Raw genomic sequence first — 19842 nt, 5'->3', positions numbered from 1 at the left:
GCTTGTCTTTGAGATTATGCTCCATCCATTAAAAGAGTGTCCTGGAGTAAAAATATCCACAAAGGGTGTGTAGCAAATCTTCATACTCATGACCACAAATTCCACAAGCAGGATTAATACATATTCCTCTTCTTGTCCTCTCCGCATTAGCGAGTAACCGTTGTTTAAGGGCAAGCCATAATAAAAATCTCACCCTTTGTGGTCCTTGAAACTTCCATAGTAACTGTCAAATAGCTTCTTTCGTATTCCATAATCCTCCTCGTATTTTTTCATAATCACTTTTGATGGAAAAGGAATCAAATATGGTGCCTCCCCCGATAATTCTGTTAGTACCAGAGCTTAACTGGGGAGGAGGGACTCGAGCAATCTTTTGAGTTACATATTTTAAAACCCAAAGATGAAAGAACTCCAAATTTCAATCGCCATTCTTAGTAACCATATCACTAAGAGAACATTCCATATCCATAATAAAATTAGTAGGAAGCTTTCTACACAAAGGCCCAACGTTTGGGATCCAAGGATCTTTCCAACAGTTATACTTTTACTATCTCCAACAGACCATAGAAGGTTTTACGAATAAGAGGCCATACTTTTAAGAGTGATCTCCACCAAAAAAAAAAAAAAGAAAAAGGAACTCCCTCCCCTTTTGAACCTCATATTTAGATTGCAGAACACTAACCCACAGAGCAGAGGAGTTCGACACAATGTTGAAACCCAATTTCATTATAAAAGAAGTGTTATGATCTCGCAAGGACCGTAAACCAAGCCTACCATGTTGTTTGGATTGACAATTTTCCTTCCTTTTGCTAAAAATAAATCATGTAAATGGATAAATATTACCAATTGAATTAGTTTATTATTAATATAATAAAACATATTTAAAAATAATACTTATACAAAACATAAAAATAAATGCATAATTAAGTTAATAATCTTATTAAACTTAATAATTCTCAGGGTTTTTTAAACTATTAATTTTCATATATTTATTGGTTATATGAGTTAAAAGTAACAACAATAAAATCATTACCACAATAATATGGAATTTATCCGAATGATTAATTACTTAGGAGTCTAACTTGATTAAAGTTTTACTAGAATTTCATTTTCCAAAATTCTTAAAGCTTGGTTGTCTTATGTTCTTTAACCATCAATTACACCACATAAATAAGGGTGTTAACTATAGTAAAAACTATCAACTTATTTCTTTTTTATTATTACAAATTTGGGATAAGGGATGAGTTTTCGATATTTAAACTCTACCCACTCATACTAATACACAACTTTATCACGGTTTTGTTGCCACGTACTTTTTTTTTTTTTAATGGTATGTGGAATCAATAAAAAGTAAAAAGTTAAAAAGATGATAGAAGGTAGATCTGTGACCTATCTGAGTAGGGGTGTTCAATCTGTTAACCGACCTAAAATAACATTAATTGAATTAACCGACCTTTCAAAAATTTTAACCGTTAACCGAACTAAAATTTTTTCAAAAAAAATTAACCGAACCAAAAATTTTTCGGTTAATTCGGTCGGTTAACCGAATTAACCGAAAATTATACGTTTTTTTATTTTTTTGGTTAAAATAAGTATAAAATTAACCGAATTAATTGAATTAACTGAATTACCCGAATTAACCGAATTATTTGTATAAAATTATATGTTTTTTATTTTTAGTTTTAGTTTTAGATTTTTATTTTTATTTATTAAATTATTTGTAATTTTTATGATTGGGTTGGGTTGGGTACTTGGGTTAATATATATTAGATTGGGTATTTGGGTTTATGTTGGATTGGGTTTGAGTGAATAGTGGGCTATTTATATATTATAATTTTTTTATTAATTTTTTTAGGTTAACCGACCGGTTTCGAATCGAATTAACTGTTAACGAAAACTTAAAAAATTTAACCGACCTAATGAATTAATTCGGTTAACCGACCGATTAATCAATTCGTCGGTTAACCGAATTTTTCTGCTTTTACCCAATTTTGCACACCCTACACCGAGTCGAGTTAAGTTTTAACAATAATTTTTTATTTTTCCAACAGATTAACTTGAATTTTAAAAATAATTTTATTTGAATTAATTATTAATATATATAAATATTAATATAAAATTACATATTTTTAATATTTTATTATTTTTAGACAATGAAGTATATGAATGTGCTAAGCCGGATTGAGCTTGAGCTTAGACGTTTTTCCCAACTTAATGTGACTCAACCTATAAATATGGACAACGTGAAAGAGGCGGATAGAGGCTCTAATTCTTTAAAAATGAGAAGATTTAACTTCTTATCTTTTAAAATATATAAATTATAAGCTCATACCTCCAAAAATAATAAAATTTTGACATATGAACTAAAAGTGTATTTATAACTTAATTTTGATACCTAAAAAAGAAATGGTAACCCACGAATCTCATATTTGGTACTAATGTCCTCATTTGTAGTGTCGGCTCTCTTTCCATGAAAGCTTGAAAACTATGCTCTAACTAAACAAAAGCTTACCATTTTCATTATTATTTAAGAAAAAAATAAAGACCCACACGGTTTGGACACAAATATATATTTATGTATGTATTGAAACAAAAGAAGAAATGATTGGCAACCTTACCAGCAATATTCCAATCTTTTGCATATATCATTTGCCCGACAGATAGACGTAGACCATACATATTCCACTCAATAAAATTCCCATTTTCTTCGGACTTGGGTCACTGCACGGCGAAGTCAGAAAAAATTTTTAGGATGGTCTGATAAAATTTTAATTTTTTATAGTTTATATTTTTATAATTTATAAAAGATTAAATCAAAATTTTATAATTTTAGGGGGGCCAAAGTACAAATTTACATTTACTAATTTAAAATTTTTAAGAAATTTTAAAGGCCAAAAGAGAAAATTTACATTTTAGGGGACGGGGCCCTTACTTTTTTGTACTCAATTGAGTACTTAAACTTTTAAAATTCATTAAAAGACTTTAAAACTTAAAAAAAAAGCAATTAAGCCCTTACTTTTATTAAAAATTAAAAAAATATATAAAAATTAAAATCAATAAAAGCTATAAATATTATTAAATTTTAATAAAAATTTAAATATTAAAATTTATTAAAATAGAAAAAGTATAAAAATCATAACAAATATACAAAATTGTGAAATTTTATAAAAATAGTGAAAATTTATAAAATATATAGAAATATAAAAATTATAAAATTTTATAAAGTCATAAGAAAATTATATAAATGTAAAAAGAATATAAATTTTGTAAAATTTTTTATAAAATTATCGTATCAAAAGAAGCATTTTATAATTTTTCTATAACTTTTATTGATTTTTATTTTTATTTTAAAAATCACCACATGTCACACCGTGTTGCAACACATGATGACTTTCATTGAAAAAAACTAGGGTTATTAATTTTTATGATTTTATAAAATTTTACAATTTTTATTTTTTTACAATTTTTATAAAAAATTCTAATTTTAATAAATTTTATATTTTTATTAAAATTTATTATTTTTAAAATTTTTAAAAATTTTCTAATTTCTAATAAGAGCAGGAGCTTAATTGCTTTTTTGAAAAATTTTGAGGGTCTTTTTGATACATTTTGAAAGTTTAAGTACACAATTAAGTAAAAAAAAAGGGCTTAATTATTTTTTTTGAAGAAGTTTGAGGGCATTTTTTATGCATTTTGAAAGCTCAAACGCTTAATTTTGAAAGCTCAAACGCTTAATTGAGTGTAAGAAAAAAAGTAACTTAATTGTTTTTTTTAAGGCTTCAAAACTTTTACACTCTTAAACCTTTATTTTTATATCAATATTATTTTTACCTAAATTTGCAATCACATTGTATTATATCATAATCTAATTAATTTTAAAACTTATTTATTTTTATTAATAATACATCATAATGAAGTTTGTTGAATTATCAAATCTAAATTCTAAATATTTTAGAATTTTCTTCTTTTAGAGTTTACACATAATCATTATATTTGTTCAAACGATAATTAATCATATTATCTCACTTTGTTTAATTTTTTATATAAAATATACCACATTATCTTAAAATTTTAAAATTAAATTCATCTAATTTCAATTTTAATCATTTGTTCTCATATTCTACACTACTAACAGTAAATCAGAGGTTTAGAGAATGGTTTCACCTCTAAATTATATATATTAGTTTTATACTCAAACTTACTTTTGACAGCTAAACTCTTCAATTTTTTCTCATTTTTATATTTAAATTTTTTATATTCTAAATTTGTATTTAAAGTTACATTCCATTGATTGATTTAATTTAATAACGTTAACTAAGTTAAATCATATTTTTCTTTTGATATAATGTTTTATTTAACCCTAAAATTACACAAAAAATTTATTTTAATCTTTAAATTTATATTTTTTATCAAATCGTCTTAAAATGGATGAAAAACTTAACTTTTGTTAAATTCTTGACATAGCATACACATGAATTGTCACAAAGATGACATGTCAAGATTTAATTAATTTTTAAAATTTTAAAAATATTTTTATATTTTTAGTGATTTTAATTTTAAAAATACTTTTACAATTTTTTAATTCTTAAAACTTTAAAAAGTTAATTAAATATTTACGTATCATTTATGTGTATGTCATATCAATAAAATTAGAAAACGTTAATTTTTCTATTCATTTTAGAGTGATTTGATAAAATATAAATTTAAAGATTAAAATATAAAATATTAAATAAACTACAAATGGCTTTTTTATATATAAAGAGTCGAGGGCCCTAACTCACGTATTTCTAAATACAAACATTCTTTATTATTTTTGGATAATAATTAATAATATTCTTTTTATGGATATTTATTACCTTATATTAAAGGAAAAAAACACGTGGGAAATCATAATTTAAAAGCCGAAAACAAATAAGAAAATGAAATTTCCAACCGAGCATTCAGTTCTGTCTGAAACGTGTTGTATGTTCCTCCCAAGTCCCAAAGGCACTATAAATCCTCCGTTCAACGTCTACTTTTTCTATTTCAGTTCAGTCCCTCGCATTTACACTCAAAATTCTTCACTGTTTTTCCCCCTTTTGCTTCAAATTAAAATACCCTGGATTACTTATAATAGAGCGGAACAAAAATGAAAGCAGGTTTGGGTGTAGATGGCGAATATATTTACGAACAAGAGAAGCATCTCACTGTTCTTAAAACTTCTCTTTTCTTCGCCAACGATGGCTTCATTGTTTACGACTGTAAAGGCCAGTTACTCTTCCGAGTCGACTCCTACGGCCCTCTTCCTCGTGATAAAGGTCAACTTGTTCTTATGGATGCTCATGGAAAATGCCTACTCACCCTAAGAAAAAAGGTATGTTTCTTCATTTTCTTTTTAATTCGAACGGTTTGACTCGGTTCATGTAGGGTTACTTAGTTGGCGTGTCCTTCTTGCAGAGGCCGAGTTTGCATCAGCGGTGGGAAGGGTTTGTAGGGGAAAGATCGGAAGGACAGAAACCGATATTCCGTGTGAAAAGATCATCAATAATCGGACGGTGTGGGATGATAGTTGAAATGTTGAACAATCCAGGAGAGGAGTACCAGATCGAAGGGAACTTTGGGCAACGAAGCTGCAAGATATTGAATGCAAGGAAGGAATCAATGGCTGAGGTCAAACGGAAAGTTGATGCTTCGAGGAAGGTGGTACTTGGGAAGGACGTGTTTTTGCTTTCCTTAAAACCAGGCTTTGATGGAGCCTTTGCTATGGGGTTGGTACTTGTTATTGATCAGATCTATGGTGATGATTATGTCCAAAATTATTATGAGGCTGAGACCTTCCCTACCACACACCGCTAATGTTTTAAAATTTTCTTATATTATTATTATTATTATTATTATTATTATTATTATTATTATTATATGTTCTCCTTTTTTTCTTTTTTTTAAAAGGAGTTGCGGGAAAATGCTTGTATATAATTTCAAAAGATTGAGAACTATAATATAACGTCCCTTTTCAGATAGCTTTCTATTTTTAAATTGCATTTAGATTAAATTTGCATAAATTAAAATAAATAAAAATTTTCTTTGAAGGAGATGTAAATTTGAACTTTGAAGATTATATTATTTGAGAGTAACAACTATAATCTCTGAACATAAATGGTAAAATAGATATAAAGAATAAAACAAACAATAATTTAGCCCAAAAAGTAAGAATAAAAGGAGAAATCTTAATGATATAAAGGCCCTTGAATTTTTTTTTTTAAAATCAATTAACTCCTTCCAACTTTTTTCACCCAATTGAACTCTTCAACTTAAAAATTAATCAAATAGACTCTTTGACTAACGTTGACCATTAAACATAATAACAATTAATGATATTTGTTTTTAAAGATTAACGTTAGTCAAATGATCTATTTGATTAATTTTTTAGTTGAAGGGTTCAATTAAAAGTAAAAAACTAAGAAACTTAATTGATTTTTTAAAAAATCTAACTATTAAAAACATAATAAAAATTAAAATATATTTCAAAATGGTTCTGAAAATGTAATTAACTTAAATTTAGAATAAAATTTGAATTAAAAATTAAAACATACATAAATTCCCAAAAGAGAGTAAATATTTGATTTTCTTTGGTGCTATTCTCGTGGAATAAGAATGGCATTTAAAATTTATTCAATTAAAATTTCAAAATCAGAAAATAATTTAAAATTGAATGAATAAAATGTTATATTTAATCCAGTATCTGATTTGAATTAATGTTTTTGTCGGCTATTACAATTTTCCCACCAATAGAACAACAACATATATCCAAAATATTGTTAGAAATGTGCACCCACAAATCTTGCCTATCATCTAATTCAACCATATTTAGATTTCTTTAATTAGTATCTCTCAAATTCATCATTTATTTAATTCCTGTCCTTGGATAATTAATTTCAACATTACAATATTAATGTTTACTATCAATTGTACATATTTTTTTATTTGTGTAACAATAAATTTAACTTTCAATGTTTATATATTCTTTATCGATGTTGCAGGCTAAATTTATTAAATCAAGAACAAATTGATAAATTGTATAAATTTTAAAAGCTAAATTTATTATTATACTAATAAAAATATGTACAATTAAGGAAAAAATATTATTAATTATCTTTAGTTTCTCATTTTCAAATGAATGTTAAAATTAAAATGAACAAAAAATCTTTTTATAATTAAATTTTCAGCAGTCAAATTATTGGAGTTGAGTTAGAATTGAATTCTTATAATACTTTAAATAGATTTAAAATTTTAATTAATTAATTAATTAATAAAAATACTAAATTATGAAAAGATATTTTGGTAAATATAAAAGGAAATTGGAGGCCTGAGAAATAGAAGTTTTATTGTTGAATCAACTTGGTCCGATAAGAACTTCCCTATACAAAGAATCCAAAGTTAGTAAATAATGTAGATAATCCTAAAGACTAGAGTAAAACAACAGCCCAAGCCGTGGAAACCAATAAATAAGACCATCTTAACCAACCCTGCCCCGCAATTTCCTGCAAACAAAACCAATGTTGACAAAATTAACTACACAAAATCAACAACAGTAATCATATTCAAATGGAATATTATGAGATAGGCAATGAAGAAAAGCAAAGCATACCTTAAAAGAGACAAGTATGGAGGGTGGTGCTGCAGAAGGCACCAGTCCAGTGAACCCTACATCATACGAAATGCTTCCATCAGGTTTGAACAATCCAAAGTTTCTCTCGGATGTTGGCCCAGGCTTTAAATTTTCATTGAACAATGCAAAAACATAAGCCTTGATCACCATCTTTGGCCTAAATGGGGTTCCCTTCTTCTTAGCCAACAGTTTACGCAGGTTCCGGTTGTAAGTCCTTGCGTTCTTCACGTTTGCACCAGCTTCATCAGGATCCCCACGCGAAGCCCATCCGGTTTCAGAAACAATGACTTGCATCTTGCTGAAACCAGCTTTGTCCAATGCTGCATAGGCTGCATCTACCTGAGCTTCAAACATGTTATCATAATGTAGCTTCGTTTTTGCATCGTAAATCCCACGATTATCTTTGAATAATGCGTAGTTAATGTCGATGTGTTGAGGGTCATTCTTGTAGGCTAGGAACGGATATGCGTTTATATAAAACGGAGAGCCTATCTGTGAGAAAAACTCCAATAGTGGCTTCATGAATGGAGCAACATCGGGTCTGAAGATGCAAGCTGATGGTGGGAAAGAATTGGCAAATACAGCTTCTGAATGTGGACTTGAAACCTCAACAGTATGCTGTAAACCCAATCTGTAAAGAGCACTATAAACATTCTTTGCTGCTGGTAATAAGACCTCCCAAAGTTCTATAGTTGTCCCTCCCAATATCTCATTGCCGACGGCTATTCCTCGGATTCGAGTATCGGGAAGGAATGCCTGTACGTTTTCTTGTACCCAATTCATGGCACGGTCCTCACCTATACTTATTTCTTTTAAATATTCATTGGGAAGTCCAATTATAATTTCTATACCGGACCCTTTAAAGGCCTGGAGAACTCCGTGATCTGCGTCGTAGATACGAATGTGGTTTATCTTTGCAGCTTTTAGAAGAGTCACCACGCTTTCTGGTTGTGGTAGGTTGTTTGCTATTCTGCCATAGTTTACTCCATAGGTCCATGTGACTGAATGTTTAGCTGAAACTGCATGATCACACACATCACCAATAATATATGTGCTTTAATTAGACATGGCCAATAATACATAGTCATTGAAAGGCAGAGTAATTCATCAACTCAGCATGCAGCCAAACTTATAATGGATTAAAGCAAAGCAGCCATATTGATGAAAAAATGGGATTTTTTTCTTTTTTAATTTTTTTTATGGTGTATTACATATGCAATAAGTATCAGCAAAAAGAAAAGACACAATAACGAAAGGTGCATACCAGGAGAGAATATGACAGAGAAGATTAGGAAGAGCCAGAGAAAGAAAGAAGAACCCATATGAAATGTAGGAAGATAAACGGAGGATGTGCATTCCATTTGTAGAAAAGAGGTGGGGTTGGTCCAGTCTTTGATGACTTAAAAACTATAGCAAAAAGAAAGGCAAGACTTGTTAATGCAGGCATGTCACAAAAACCACCCAAGAAAATATTCTTAAACCTTATTTAAAGATGATGTACCAAAAAGGCTTTAGAAATAAAGAAGAGGAAGAAGATTCTTAACCTTAACCCAAAGCTCAATAAAAAAAAAAAAACTAAAAGATTCTTACTTTCAAAGTATGCCTTTTCTGCAACTTTCTATTCTTGGGGGGTTGTCCATAAACAAATGACACTGTTACTCGTAAAAAGTACATGAGCCCCTCGTGTATGCAGGTGGATAGTTGAATAATTTTTATGTATACCTTTCTTGGGATATGAGGAGAAGTGAAACATTGGTTAATGATGGAAATAAGTTTGGCTTTTGCTTGTTGCTTTTGCATTATAGAAGAGGTGGCATGATTATTAAGCTACTTAATCAAGCTTGGTGAGGACACAGTTTTGTAGGTTAACGAAAAGCCTACAGTGCATATTCCATTGATCATTACAACGATTATATTCATATGGGAAAACCCTTTGAATAAAGAAAAATATAGTTCTTATTTAACAGTCTTAAAAATCATTGGCAAAACACCTTCGATTATTGCTTTGAAAACTCCGCAGCATGTGCATACCCAGCAAAGATGGAAGATGCTCATGAAGGAGAGCTATCAATGTTGCCTTTGAACTCCAAATAATTATGTAAACAGATCATGAGAGCGACCAATGTCATGCAAATGAAACACCTACCTACATGCTTTATCCAGGGGTTAAAAAGCTGCACGTTAAGCAAGGGCACGACGGTTCCATGCACCAGGAACCATGCAATGGTTCCAAAGTTATAACAGAGAAAAAACACCAGCATATTGTGTCAACAACATATCAAGCATACACAGTGCAGTTAATCAATCACATAACATGTAATGTTCGATCTGAGACTTGAGCCATTAACCATAAATCACGAGTTTCATGTGCCTACAATCTAAGTTCTACACAATGTAACAAAAGCTGCAACGTTCAAACCTACTTCTTACAGGGATACAGGTTGATTGCTATCCCACTAACAAACAAATCTAGCAGAAACATCATTAATGTTACAGTCATCCATGGAATCATCATAGAGGTTACAGGCAAATACAATAAACTAGAATACCACAGGGTGGCTAGGATACTGGTTGTCATATTAGTTGCTTGCAGGCGCAGATCCTGTAGGTTGTGGGGTATCAGCTTGCCCACCTTCTTTAACCTTACCATTTTCAATCACCTCCGCATCTACTGCCTTGCCTTTGTCCTCGACCTCAACACTACCCTTGCCAGCCACCTCCTGTAAACCTTGTGTCTCTTTGGCTTCTCCCTCAGATACAGGGACTGCTCCATTTGGATTCTCTTTCTCCACTCCCCCATTAGCTTCCAATGTCACAGTTTCTGGGTTTTCTGGTTGTTTCTCACATGTACCATTCTCTTTCTCTGCCTGAGTTTGTGGCACCTTTTCAGTAGGGGCTTCCTCTTCTTTTGCAGTTTGAGTCCCATCTATGCAACTAGCTTCTGCAGGTTTCTCTTGAACCTCCATTGCAGTTGGTGTTTCTTCGGTACCAGCAGTCTCTTCTTTTTTGCCAGCCTCTGCAGTTTCTGGTACCTTAACATCTGTACCAGCTTCCTCCATCTTGGTGTCAGCATGCCCAGTCTGGTCTGCCACTTCTGTTTTAACTCCATCCTGAACCTGAGTTTCGATGGAAGTATCTTTTTCTCTTTCAGCTTCCGCAGTTTCCTTTTCAGTGGTTGGTGCATCTTCCTTTTCATTTTCTTTCTCACCTTCGGATTTTTCGGGAACAGCCTCTGTTTCCTTGTTTTCCTTCTTTGCACTCAACGATTTTCGGCCTCGCTTCTTTGGGGGTTCCTTTTCTGGTGTTGGAGTAGCCTTGGCCTTTTCACTGATCCTTGCTGATCTTCTAGGGGTCTCACCGGTACCCCAATCAAACTCCGTTATTGGAGGATTACCAGGGTGTGATTTTAGATATTGCTCCAACTGTTTCCTGCTACTAATCTCCTCCCCAGTTGGTGCAATGAACATGATCTCAGTCTTCCTGGGTGAACCGACTTTCTTGGGAAAAAACTGTAAAAAAAAACCAGAAAGACATTTTATACAAGTATACTACAGCCAAATAAATTAAAGAAGAAGCACAATAACATGAACACTGAAATATGCAATTCAAAATGTATCATAATCCATCTGCATGTTTGAGATCATACAAAACAAGTAGAAGGCACAAAGTAATTGCCGATCTATATGTAGTCAAGACCTAAGTTGTTAAGGGAATGTTTAATTTCTGCCAAAGGGCCATGCCAAATAATTCAATGACATCAACAAATTTAAATACTTAAAAGCAAAAAATACTAACATCGGAATGATCATGAAACAATTCAACGCTGATCAAGCAGAGGACTACTAGACACAAAGTAAAAGAAAAGTTTGTACAGTGTCTACACACACGGAGAGAGGAAAGCAATATTACTAAAATTTGGACATTTCTTTCTTTATGAGAAAAAGTTTAGGTATGGGGAGGTTATCTAGTCTGAGTCGGGGCATGCCACTGGTTTAACAAAAACTGAAACTGGTATTTATAGATTACTCACCAAATAGAATTACTGGTGAGACTTAAACCTGGGGCTTGCCACGGTGCTAAAATAAACTGAATCAACTCATGCTGGTAAATTCGGACATTTCAATCCACTGCAGTTTTTAGGATATTCCAGACCATATAATTAAGTGGTTTATCAGCAACGTTCAGCCCTTTCCTCATGTTTTAATTCCCTGTATGTAAATACTAAATCTAGCCGTACTCAAAATCAAATAATGTAGGGATTATAATTTGCTTCAATTGATTCATGCAGTAGGATTCAAATTTCAATTGATTCATGCAGCAAGATTTGAATTTGAGATGATACTATACCATGTACCAACCAAGTCATTGTAAGAAAACAAAATGACACTTATCAATCACCATTAACATGATAAATATGCTTTTTCTTGGCTTGAAAGTTGTACTACAAAAGAGGAAACTGATAGAAGAACCCTACAGGTTTGCCTAATTTTATGCACAGATCCTTAACAGATAAGGGTTAGCCTGTTTCCCAAAAACCAGGGCCAGCCCCCTCTCACTGCCTCCACCTGCCTATCCCCAAATAGTTAAATTTGTGAACTGCTAAAAAGTACCCAAGAAATCATCATTTTCCAAAGAAAAATACATAGTTTGATTACTCCATTAGCCAAGAAATATGGCCTTAAACATCAACTAACTGTCCTCTTACAGAACAAAATGCAAATTTATGCAAAGACAAAAGAAAATATATTGTAAGAATCATAATCGAAAGATTAAAATACATCGGAGATTAAGGTAGGGTCTGTGATATAAATGAATGAAGTACATAGTCTATAAACTTAAGCAGTGAGATCTATAAACAATATTAATAAAATCCCTTACCCAGGCTAAAAGTAGAGACCATTGAATTACTAAATGTATTACATTACACTCTTAATAGCACACAAATTTACCATTACGTGCACCCATGTTTCTCAGACTTAGGGGATGGTATCGAATACAAGTATATGCACAAAAAAGACTGCTCATTTTGTTTCCCTAAGTTATAAAACAACAAACTTTGGAATTTTTGAATAAAAGTTTTTAAGTGTTTAACATTAACTCGTTTCAAGCTTCGGAGCTTTGTCCCATATTCTGTAACTGCTTTGGAAGTTTTCCAGGTTTAAAAACCAGTGTTAGGTTTAAAGAAAGCCCAAAGGAGAATAATAGCATATTCAGCTGGGAAAACCAGCATGATTTGTCACTGAAACTCTCATGAGGTTCATAATATAATGCAAAATAGGAGTCCTCGTTTCTCCAAAGAAAGAAATTTTTACTTTGGGAAACACATGTGAAGGAAAATTTTTGCTTTCCTGGTTAAATGTTTTGGAAATTTTACTTACCATGTAAAAAATAAACTTAACCCTAAAAATGGTTGAAAAGATCAAAACTTCCACAAAACCCTAATTTCAACTATTATCACCAACACAAAGGTAAAACCTTCAACGCTAAACTTAATGATAAAAGTACAACCATAAACAAACACATTACAGCACAATACCAATAAAACACAAAGCAATTAGTAAATCCCCAAATCCACACAAACAATAACCAAATTTTTAAAGAGTAAAAGGGGGAAAAAGCAGATTTATAAAACACTAAAAGCAAGATAGAAAATTTAAAGGAACAAGCAAATTAAAACATAAGCACTCAACCAAATTTGAAAAAAAAAATCACCATTTTCTTCCAAGAAGCAGGTGCTGGAAGCTCAACAGAAAAAACTTCCTCCTTACTCTCCATTTTTTCACCTGCAAGAACAACAAATTTCTATCTGAAAAAAGGGGAAAAAAAGCCAAAAAAATAAAAAAGAACAACGACCCTTATCTCTAAAAATTTAACCTTAAAAAGGGTTTTCTTTTCCCTATTCTCTCTGCTTTGAATTTATGTGTTTTCTCTGGTAAGAAGAAGGAAGTGTCATAAAAACCGTTGAGACTTCAGTTCGGGATTATGTTTTTTTATTTACAAAATCTAATGAGGTATTGATAAAATAACGACACGAGGTACAGAAAACTTGTGTATTGAAATGTTATCCAATGACAAGATGCCAATTGGTCTTTTAAGGATAACTTTTTCTCGTCTCGAGTCGATTCCATTGTCTGTTTGAGTTTTGAAATTTAGGTCTGTGGACACGTGTCCTGGATTCGCGGTTTCAAAAATATCCAGAGAGTACTGTTCGGTCCTCGTGCATCCTGGCTCGTCAATTTGATTCACGCCGTAACATAGCGCGTGAGTTGTACGCTGACTTTGAGAATATTTTGTGTTTATGTGTGATAGATAGCTATCAAATTATTTGCTTTAATTTAATTTAATTTAATTTTAAAATTAAAATTTTAAAAATATAATATATTTATTTTTGTTTACAAATAATATTTTGTTTTTATATTTCTTAATAACTTTTTAATCTATGAATTAAAAATACATATATAGTATATAAATACCAGATTGAGCTATGATGAGTCAAATGTTATCAATTTATGTAAAAACTAACTAAAAACCAAATAAAATAGTTTATACTAGTAGGGTTATGTGGTAATTTATTTTTTTAAAGTTAAGAAAATATCAATTCAATTTGAAAAAAAAGATTACTCTTGGTTTTAGGAAATAAAGTTAGATTCATTTTCGTGTTTGGGAAAATGAAAAACTAAAAACAATATTTGATTGAAAATTTTAAAATGAATTTAAGAAAATTAAAGTATGGGAAAATTAAAAATAATAAAATTTATTATTATTATTTTCACTAAAAATATTTTGTAAAATCGAAAAAAATAGAAATAAATGTTTTTAACTTTAAAATTGATTAAGTATACTTAATCATATATTATTCTCCTATTTAAGGATTCAAAAGTTATAAATAATAGTAAAATTATATAACAAAAACTTTAAAAGTTGAAAGTAAAGTTATTTTTCCTAAATGCCAAACTTATAAGATAGAATCATGAATTTTCGTTGTAATAAATAACCCCCAAAAAAAAAACATGTTACTCATCTTGTACGATAAAAATTGTATAATATTATATACAAGCAAGCATTTAGTCATATTTCAAAAATAATTCAAAAGAAAAATTTTACTCATCTTGTACAATAAGAGTTGTATGATATTATATACAAGCAAGCATTTAGTCATATTTCGAAAATAACCCAAAAAAACATGTTACTCATCTTGTACCATAAGAGTTGTATAAAATTATATACAAGTAAGCATTTAGTTATATTTCGAAAATAACCCAAAAAAACATGTTACTCATCTTGTACGATAAGAGTTGTATGATATTATATACAAGTAAGCATTTAGTTATATTTCGAACAAAACTCAAAAAAACATGTTACTCATCTTGTACGATAAGAGTTGTATGATATTATATATAAGCAAACATTTAATTATACGATAAGAGCTGTATAATATAAGTATTTAGTCATATTTTGAAAATAACTCAAAAAACATGTTATTCATCTTGTACAAACAAGCATTTGGTTATATTTGGAACACTATACAATTAAAATTTAGCTAAAAGAACATGCGCATGTATTCACAATAAGGATTTAAAATAAATACATGTATTTACAAATATTTCACAGTAACTACTTAGTTCAACATTCGATTTGTGTTTGGTAGAGTCTAATAAAATTATGAAAATACTTTTCGATAACATTAGAATTGAATTATTAAAACATATGTAATATTGAATCTTGGAATATATTGTAACGTCGTCAAAATTTCAGTATAGGTAATGGCACAGTTGAGGTGTAAATAGGAAATTTCAAGGTGAATAGTAAACTCTAAATATTTAATATTGAATTAAGTGTTTTGAAATATATTGTTATGGTGGAATGGTTGAGGGATTAGAATGGTAATTCTCCAATTTTCATGGTTTAATATCTATTCAAGTCCTTCTACATTGTGCAATCAATGACTCAAATTTTCAATGTTGGCAGTGGTACTAATTCGAGACATGAATCGCCATCTACGGAATATAGTTTGGAGTGTTGAAAATAGTATTATTATTAACACTAGAGGGATTTGTATGGAAATAAATTGAGAAAGATGAGAATAGGACTGAAATTGAAATTTAAGTGAGAATTGGAGGAATGAAGTACAATTGGACCATTAAGGTGATGCATACCATATCAAGAATAAGTAATAGATTGTATGGAAGGGACGTGTAAATGAATGCATGCCAAAATTAATTTAGTAAGAAAATATAAGTGGAGAATAAGTTAGTGAAAGGTGGCAAGTTGAAAAGCCTTACCATTGCATGAGATTAACGTGGGAAGACCTTAATGTAAGAATACAATTATATCTAAATTGTTAAATGTTAAGCACACACACTCCTATGAAGTGGGATAAGTGGCCTTGTCTATAAATGACACCTAGCTAATTAATAAGTGAAGGATGGCAGGTATGTCAGAGAGAGGGGAACATTCCAATGATTTTGTTCACCCTTTTATAATCCACAAGAGAATTGGAAAAAGGCATGAATTTCACAACTCTATTGATTGGTTAGATAAAAAATAGCTCAAGTATAGATTTTTTATTTTTAATTAATCATATTAGAGAAGTGAATTGAATTGGATATTAATGATTTAATCGATTTCATCATTTATTTAATTTTGAAAATTTTAAAAAGCGAACTTAACTTCTATAATTCATGTACAATTTTAAAGGGGAAAAGAGAAAACACATAATTTTTTTTTTAAGCTTGTAAGATTGATTCTAGAATATTTCAACTTTAAATAATTGAAGGAAGAAAATAGTTGGGAACTTGAAAGGAATTGATGAGAAATGTGAAGGTGCCTAATGAAAATAAATGGTAGAATTGGATACTCTTTTGTTACCTTTGGAAGTTGGTAAGTTTTCATTAAATTCTAAATACCTCATATGGTTTGTTTGTTGAGTTCTCGTGAACTTTGTTTAGAGGTTGATGTAGGTATCTTAAGTTGAGTAATATATAAATGATGGAGTTGAGTAATATATAAATGATGGATATGGGAAATTGATTAGTAACTTAAAAATATATTTATATATTTGGTAAGAATTGATAATGATATGATAATTAGATAATTAAATTAATAATTTAATTATTGATAAGTTGGAAATGTGGAAGTAGGTATTTTCCTTTTGTATTTAGGTCAAGTTTGAATTTTAGTGTCGACATTGTTGAGAGGGCTTCACCTAAATACCACCTAATTCAAACAAGATTAGGCAATCGTAAAATAGATAAAAACACATATGGTTAAACAAAAAAAAAAAAAGGTTAAAGGATTTGATTAAGATAATGCCTGTTATAAACTTGATAGTAAGTTAAGTTGAAAGAAAGCTAAACTAAGATAACAAAAATGTATATTGAATGTAATTGAGTAGTATATAATGTTAGAACCATAAAACTATGACATAAAATTTAATAAACCAATATTTTTCATGTCAAACAATCAAGAATAAAAACTAAATGCGAAAGCATAATTGAATTCATCGATATGTTAAGATCTTCAACTCTTGTGGTTGTGATATTCTAAATTAACACACAAGTACTTTAGAGGATGTAATTCTCTCTTTTCTGAAGATGAGATATTAGAAAAGTTATATATGTGTAATTTGGGGACCATAACCCTAATATATAATTTTTGCATATTTACTTTAATTTCTAATTAGCCCATCATCAATTAGAAATTAGCTGCTAAAGTATTTATACATATTTGACCCATATTTTATTTAATATCTGAAACCAAATAAGTCTTAACCATATTAGATCACTTTTAATTTGAACCATATTAGATCACTTTTAATTTGGGCTAACATTTTACAATAGTAAATAAGAACTTGTAATTATTTTTATTATATATATATATATGTGACGACCATATTATTCAACAATCTCCCACTTAAACCACATGTATATATACTAGTTACCTTATAGTTATAAGTCGTGATATAACCTTATGAGTTCAAAACTTTACTATCATATCCAAAATGTATTTATAACAATCTTGTCCATTAATTATGTTAACACAGAGTCAAGACGACTTTCATTGCATATATCCTAACTAAATCCACCCTTAATATCACATATATTAACACAACCAATTGAAATAAATCAAATATGGATATGTAGAATGGAAATTACTTGTAATATGAACTAAACATGTCTATTTCCAACTGGTCTTCCTTAAGCCTTAGTGAGATCAAACCTTACCAAACTAAGAGTGTAATAAACCAAATAACATTATTTCTACAGAAAATAACCTTTATATATATAAACTTAAATGACTGAAAATATGACTATGAAAGAAAATCATTTAAAATTATAAATTCCTATTAAAAGTTGAATATTCTCAAATGACATTACACCCACATGAGCGATGTGCTCATGAAAAACCTTAGATGTAGTTCTTTAGTAAGCAAATTCGCAATCACAGGTCAACCTAAACTATTTTTTCTTTAACAACCAGGAATTTGAAGTTTATGTACTTTGTCTTTGATGTGCTCTTGTTGTTATTAAAATAAAGGACTATTATTCATTGTCACAATTAGGGGTGTAAATGAACAAAACGTTCGATGAATTGTTCGTGAACCGTTCATATAATGTTCATTTATTAAGCTAAATAAATGAGTATGAACAAAATTTTTATGTTCGTTTAATAAATGAACGAACACGAACAGAGGTATGTTTGGTTCGTTTTTGTTCATGAACAAGCTCGTTTATTGACTCGTTTATTTATTAATAATATTTTCTTATAAAAATTCCATTAGTATATATTAATAAAATTATCTTGGTTTATATTTTTTCATTTATAATATAATTATTAATATTTATATTTGACTATTTTATATCTAAACAATATATGAGTGTATGTATTTATTGTTTGTTTGTTTGTTTATTATTTTAACATTGTTCATGAACATGTTCGATTAAGTTAAATGAACATGATCGTGAACATTAAACAAATAAATATGAACACACATAATTTTAAATAAACGAACATGAACAAAAATTTAAAATTCTTAACAAACACAAGCTAAACACGAACAAGTTTAAAAATAAACAAATGAACATGAACAGAGGTTTGTTTATTCAAGCTCAGTTTATTTACAGCCCTAGTCACAATTTGTAGCCCAGTGAAAAAATTTTGCATTTATAATATCTAACAAAACCGGAGTTAGTATACATGATGATCTATAACTTATCAGACCTTTGATGTGTGAGCATGTAATTGTAACACCCCTAACCAGTAATCGTCGCCAGAATAGGGTTATGAGGCATTACCGATCAACCACAACATTTACATACATAACGTATTCATTTATGCATTCATATATAAAACTCATTCAAATTATTCACATTGTCCCTTATAAGGCTCTACGAGACCTTAAAACATGCTTAGAAGAGGTGCGGGACTAAACTGATAACATATGCAAGCTTTAGGAAACTTAGAAAATTTTCTTTGATTTCAGGGTCACACGCCCGTGTGAACAGGCCGTGTGCCTCACATGGCTATCAGATACGCCCGTATCACAGGCTGTGTGAAAACAGGGCATACATACTGACTTGCACCACATGGTCGAGGAGAAGCCCGTGTGCCATGGCCGTAGGAAAACTAGGGAGGTTACTGACTTGAGTAACACGGCTGACCACACGCCCATGTGCCAACCCGTGTGTCTTACACGGCCAGTAGACACGCCCGTGTGTCTAGGCCAAGTCAAAACTGTAGGATACACTGCTTTAATTCGAAAGGGTACCCCAGGGGATACACGGTCGTGTAACATGACCGTGTGTCGCCCACGACTAAGACACAAGCTCGTGTCTCTGCCCATGTGGACAAAAATAGGCCATTTGCAAAGCCAATTTTCCACCCTTTTTCTCATGCACACCTAGCCATCAAAATGGTATCATTTCAATACATATATGGGCAGCCAAAACATACCAATTCACACACATATCACACCATCTACCATCAATCATTTCAACTACTCAATTTCATATTCAAAACATACCAAATCATTGTACCAAAATTATTAAACTCACATAACTTCTAAATGCATTTATATTACCTTTCCATCAACTAGATCATGCCTCTCAACATACCAATTCATCATCTATAAATCACATCAAAATATAACATTTCTCAAGCATTAAGATATCAACTAATAACTAACCAAAGAGCATCCA

At 30.3% G+C, this 19842-nt stretch overlaps 3 protein-coding genes across 3 annotated transcripts; 1 reads left to right on the top strand and 2 right to left on the bottom strand.

Moving 5' to 3' along the window:
- Positions 1-4926: 4926 nt before the first annotated feature.
- LOC108488714 (protein LURP-one-related 12-like) lies at positions 4927-5996 on the top strand. The gene is made up of 2 exons (XM_017793004.2): positions 4927-5350; positions 5434-5996. Exons 1-2 carry the CDS (start codon positions 5126-5128, stop codon positions 5830-5832), a joined length of 624 nt encoding a protein of 207 aa, XP_017648493.1. The 5' UTR covers positions 4927-5125; the 3' UTR covers positions 5833-5996.
- A 1338-nt stretch (positions 5997-7334) lies between these two features.
- On the bottom strand, positions 7335-9091 carry LOC108488796 (glucan endo-1,3-beta-glucosidase 14-like). Its single transcript, XM_017793083.2, has 3 exons — positions 8910-9091; positions 7625-8664; positions 7335-7517 (listed from the first exon to the last, which is right to left on the bottom strand). Exons 1-3 carry the CDS (start codon positions 9004-9006, stop codon positions 7443-7445), a joined length of 1212 nt encoding a protein of 403 aa, XP_017648572.1. The 5' UTR covers positions 9007-9091; the 3' UTR covers positions 7335-7442.
- Positions 9092-9907: 816 nt separating this feature from the next.
- Positions 9908-13669, bottom strand: LOC108489439 (methyl-CpG-binding domain-containing protein 11). Its single transcript, XM_017793993.2, has 3 exons — positions 13520-13669; positions 13358-13428; positions 9908-11154 (listed from the first exon to the last, which is right to left on the bottom strand). The coding sequence occupies exons 2-3, from the start codon at positions 13418-13420 to the stop codon at positions 10225-10227; spliced, it is 993 nt and encodes a 330-aa protein (XP_017649482.1). The 5' UTR covers positions 13421-13428; positions 13520-13669; the 3' UTR covers positions 9908-10224.
- Between the last annotated feature and the right edge of the window lie 6173 nt (positions 13670-19842).

The sequence above is a fragment of the Gossypium arboreum genome, chromosome 10 (assembly GCF_025698485.1).
Source record: "Gossypium arboreum isolate Shixiya-1 chromosome 10, ASM2569848v2, whole genome shotgun sequence".
NCBI lineage: Eukaryota > Viridiplantae > Streptophyta > Magnoliopsida > Malvales > Malvaceae > Gossypium > Gossypium arboreum.
Note: the sequence above shows the minus strand (reverse complement) of the source record. Positions and strands in the feature narration are given on the sequence as shown.

Coding starts and splice junctions, on each gene's coding strand:
- LOC108488796 (XM_017793083.2), bottom strand. CDS start 9,006: ATGGAATGCACATCCTCCGTTTATCTTCCTACATTTCATATGGGTTCT. Junction 8,665..8,909: donor CTCTGTCATATTCTCTCCTG/GTATGCACCTTT, acceptor GTGATCATGCAG/TTTCAGCTAAACATTCAGTC. Junction 7,518..7,624: donor CCATACTTGTCTCTTTTAAG/GTATGCTTTGCT, acceptor TTTTGTTTGCAG/GAAATTGCGGGGCAGGGTTG.
- LOC108488714 (XM_017793004.2), top strand. CDS start 5,126: ATGAAAGCAGGTTTGGGTGTAGATGGCGAATATATTTACGAACAAGAG. Junction 5,351..5,433: donor TACTCACCCTAAGAAAAAAG/GTATGTTTCTTC, acceptor TCCTTCTTGCAG/AGGCCGAGTTTGCATCAGCG.
- LOC108489439 (XM_017793993.2), bottom strand. CDS start 13,420: ATGGAGAGTAAGGAGGAAGTTTTTTCTGTTGAGCTTCCAGCACCTGCT. Junction 11,155..13,357: donor CTGCTTCTTGGAAGAAAATG/GTGATTTTTTTT, acceptor TTTTTTTTACAG/TTTTTTCCCAAGAAAGTCGG.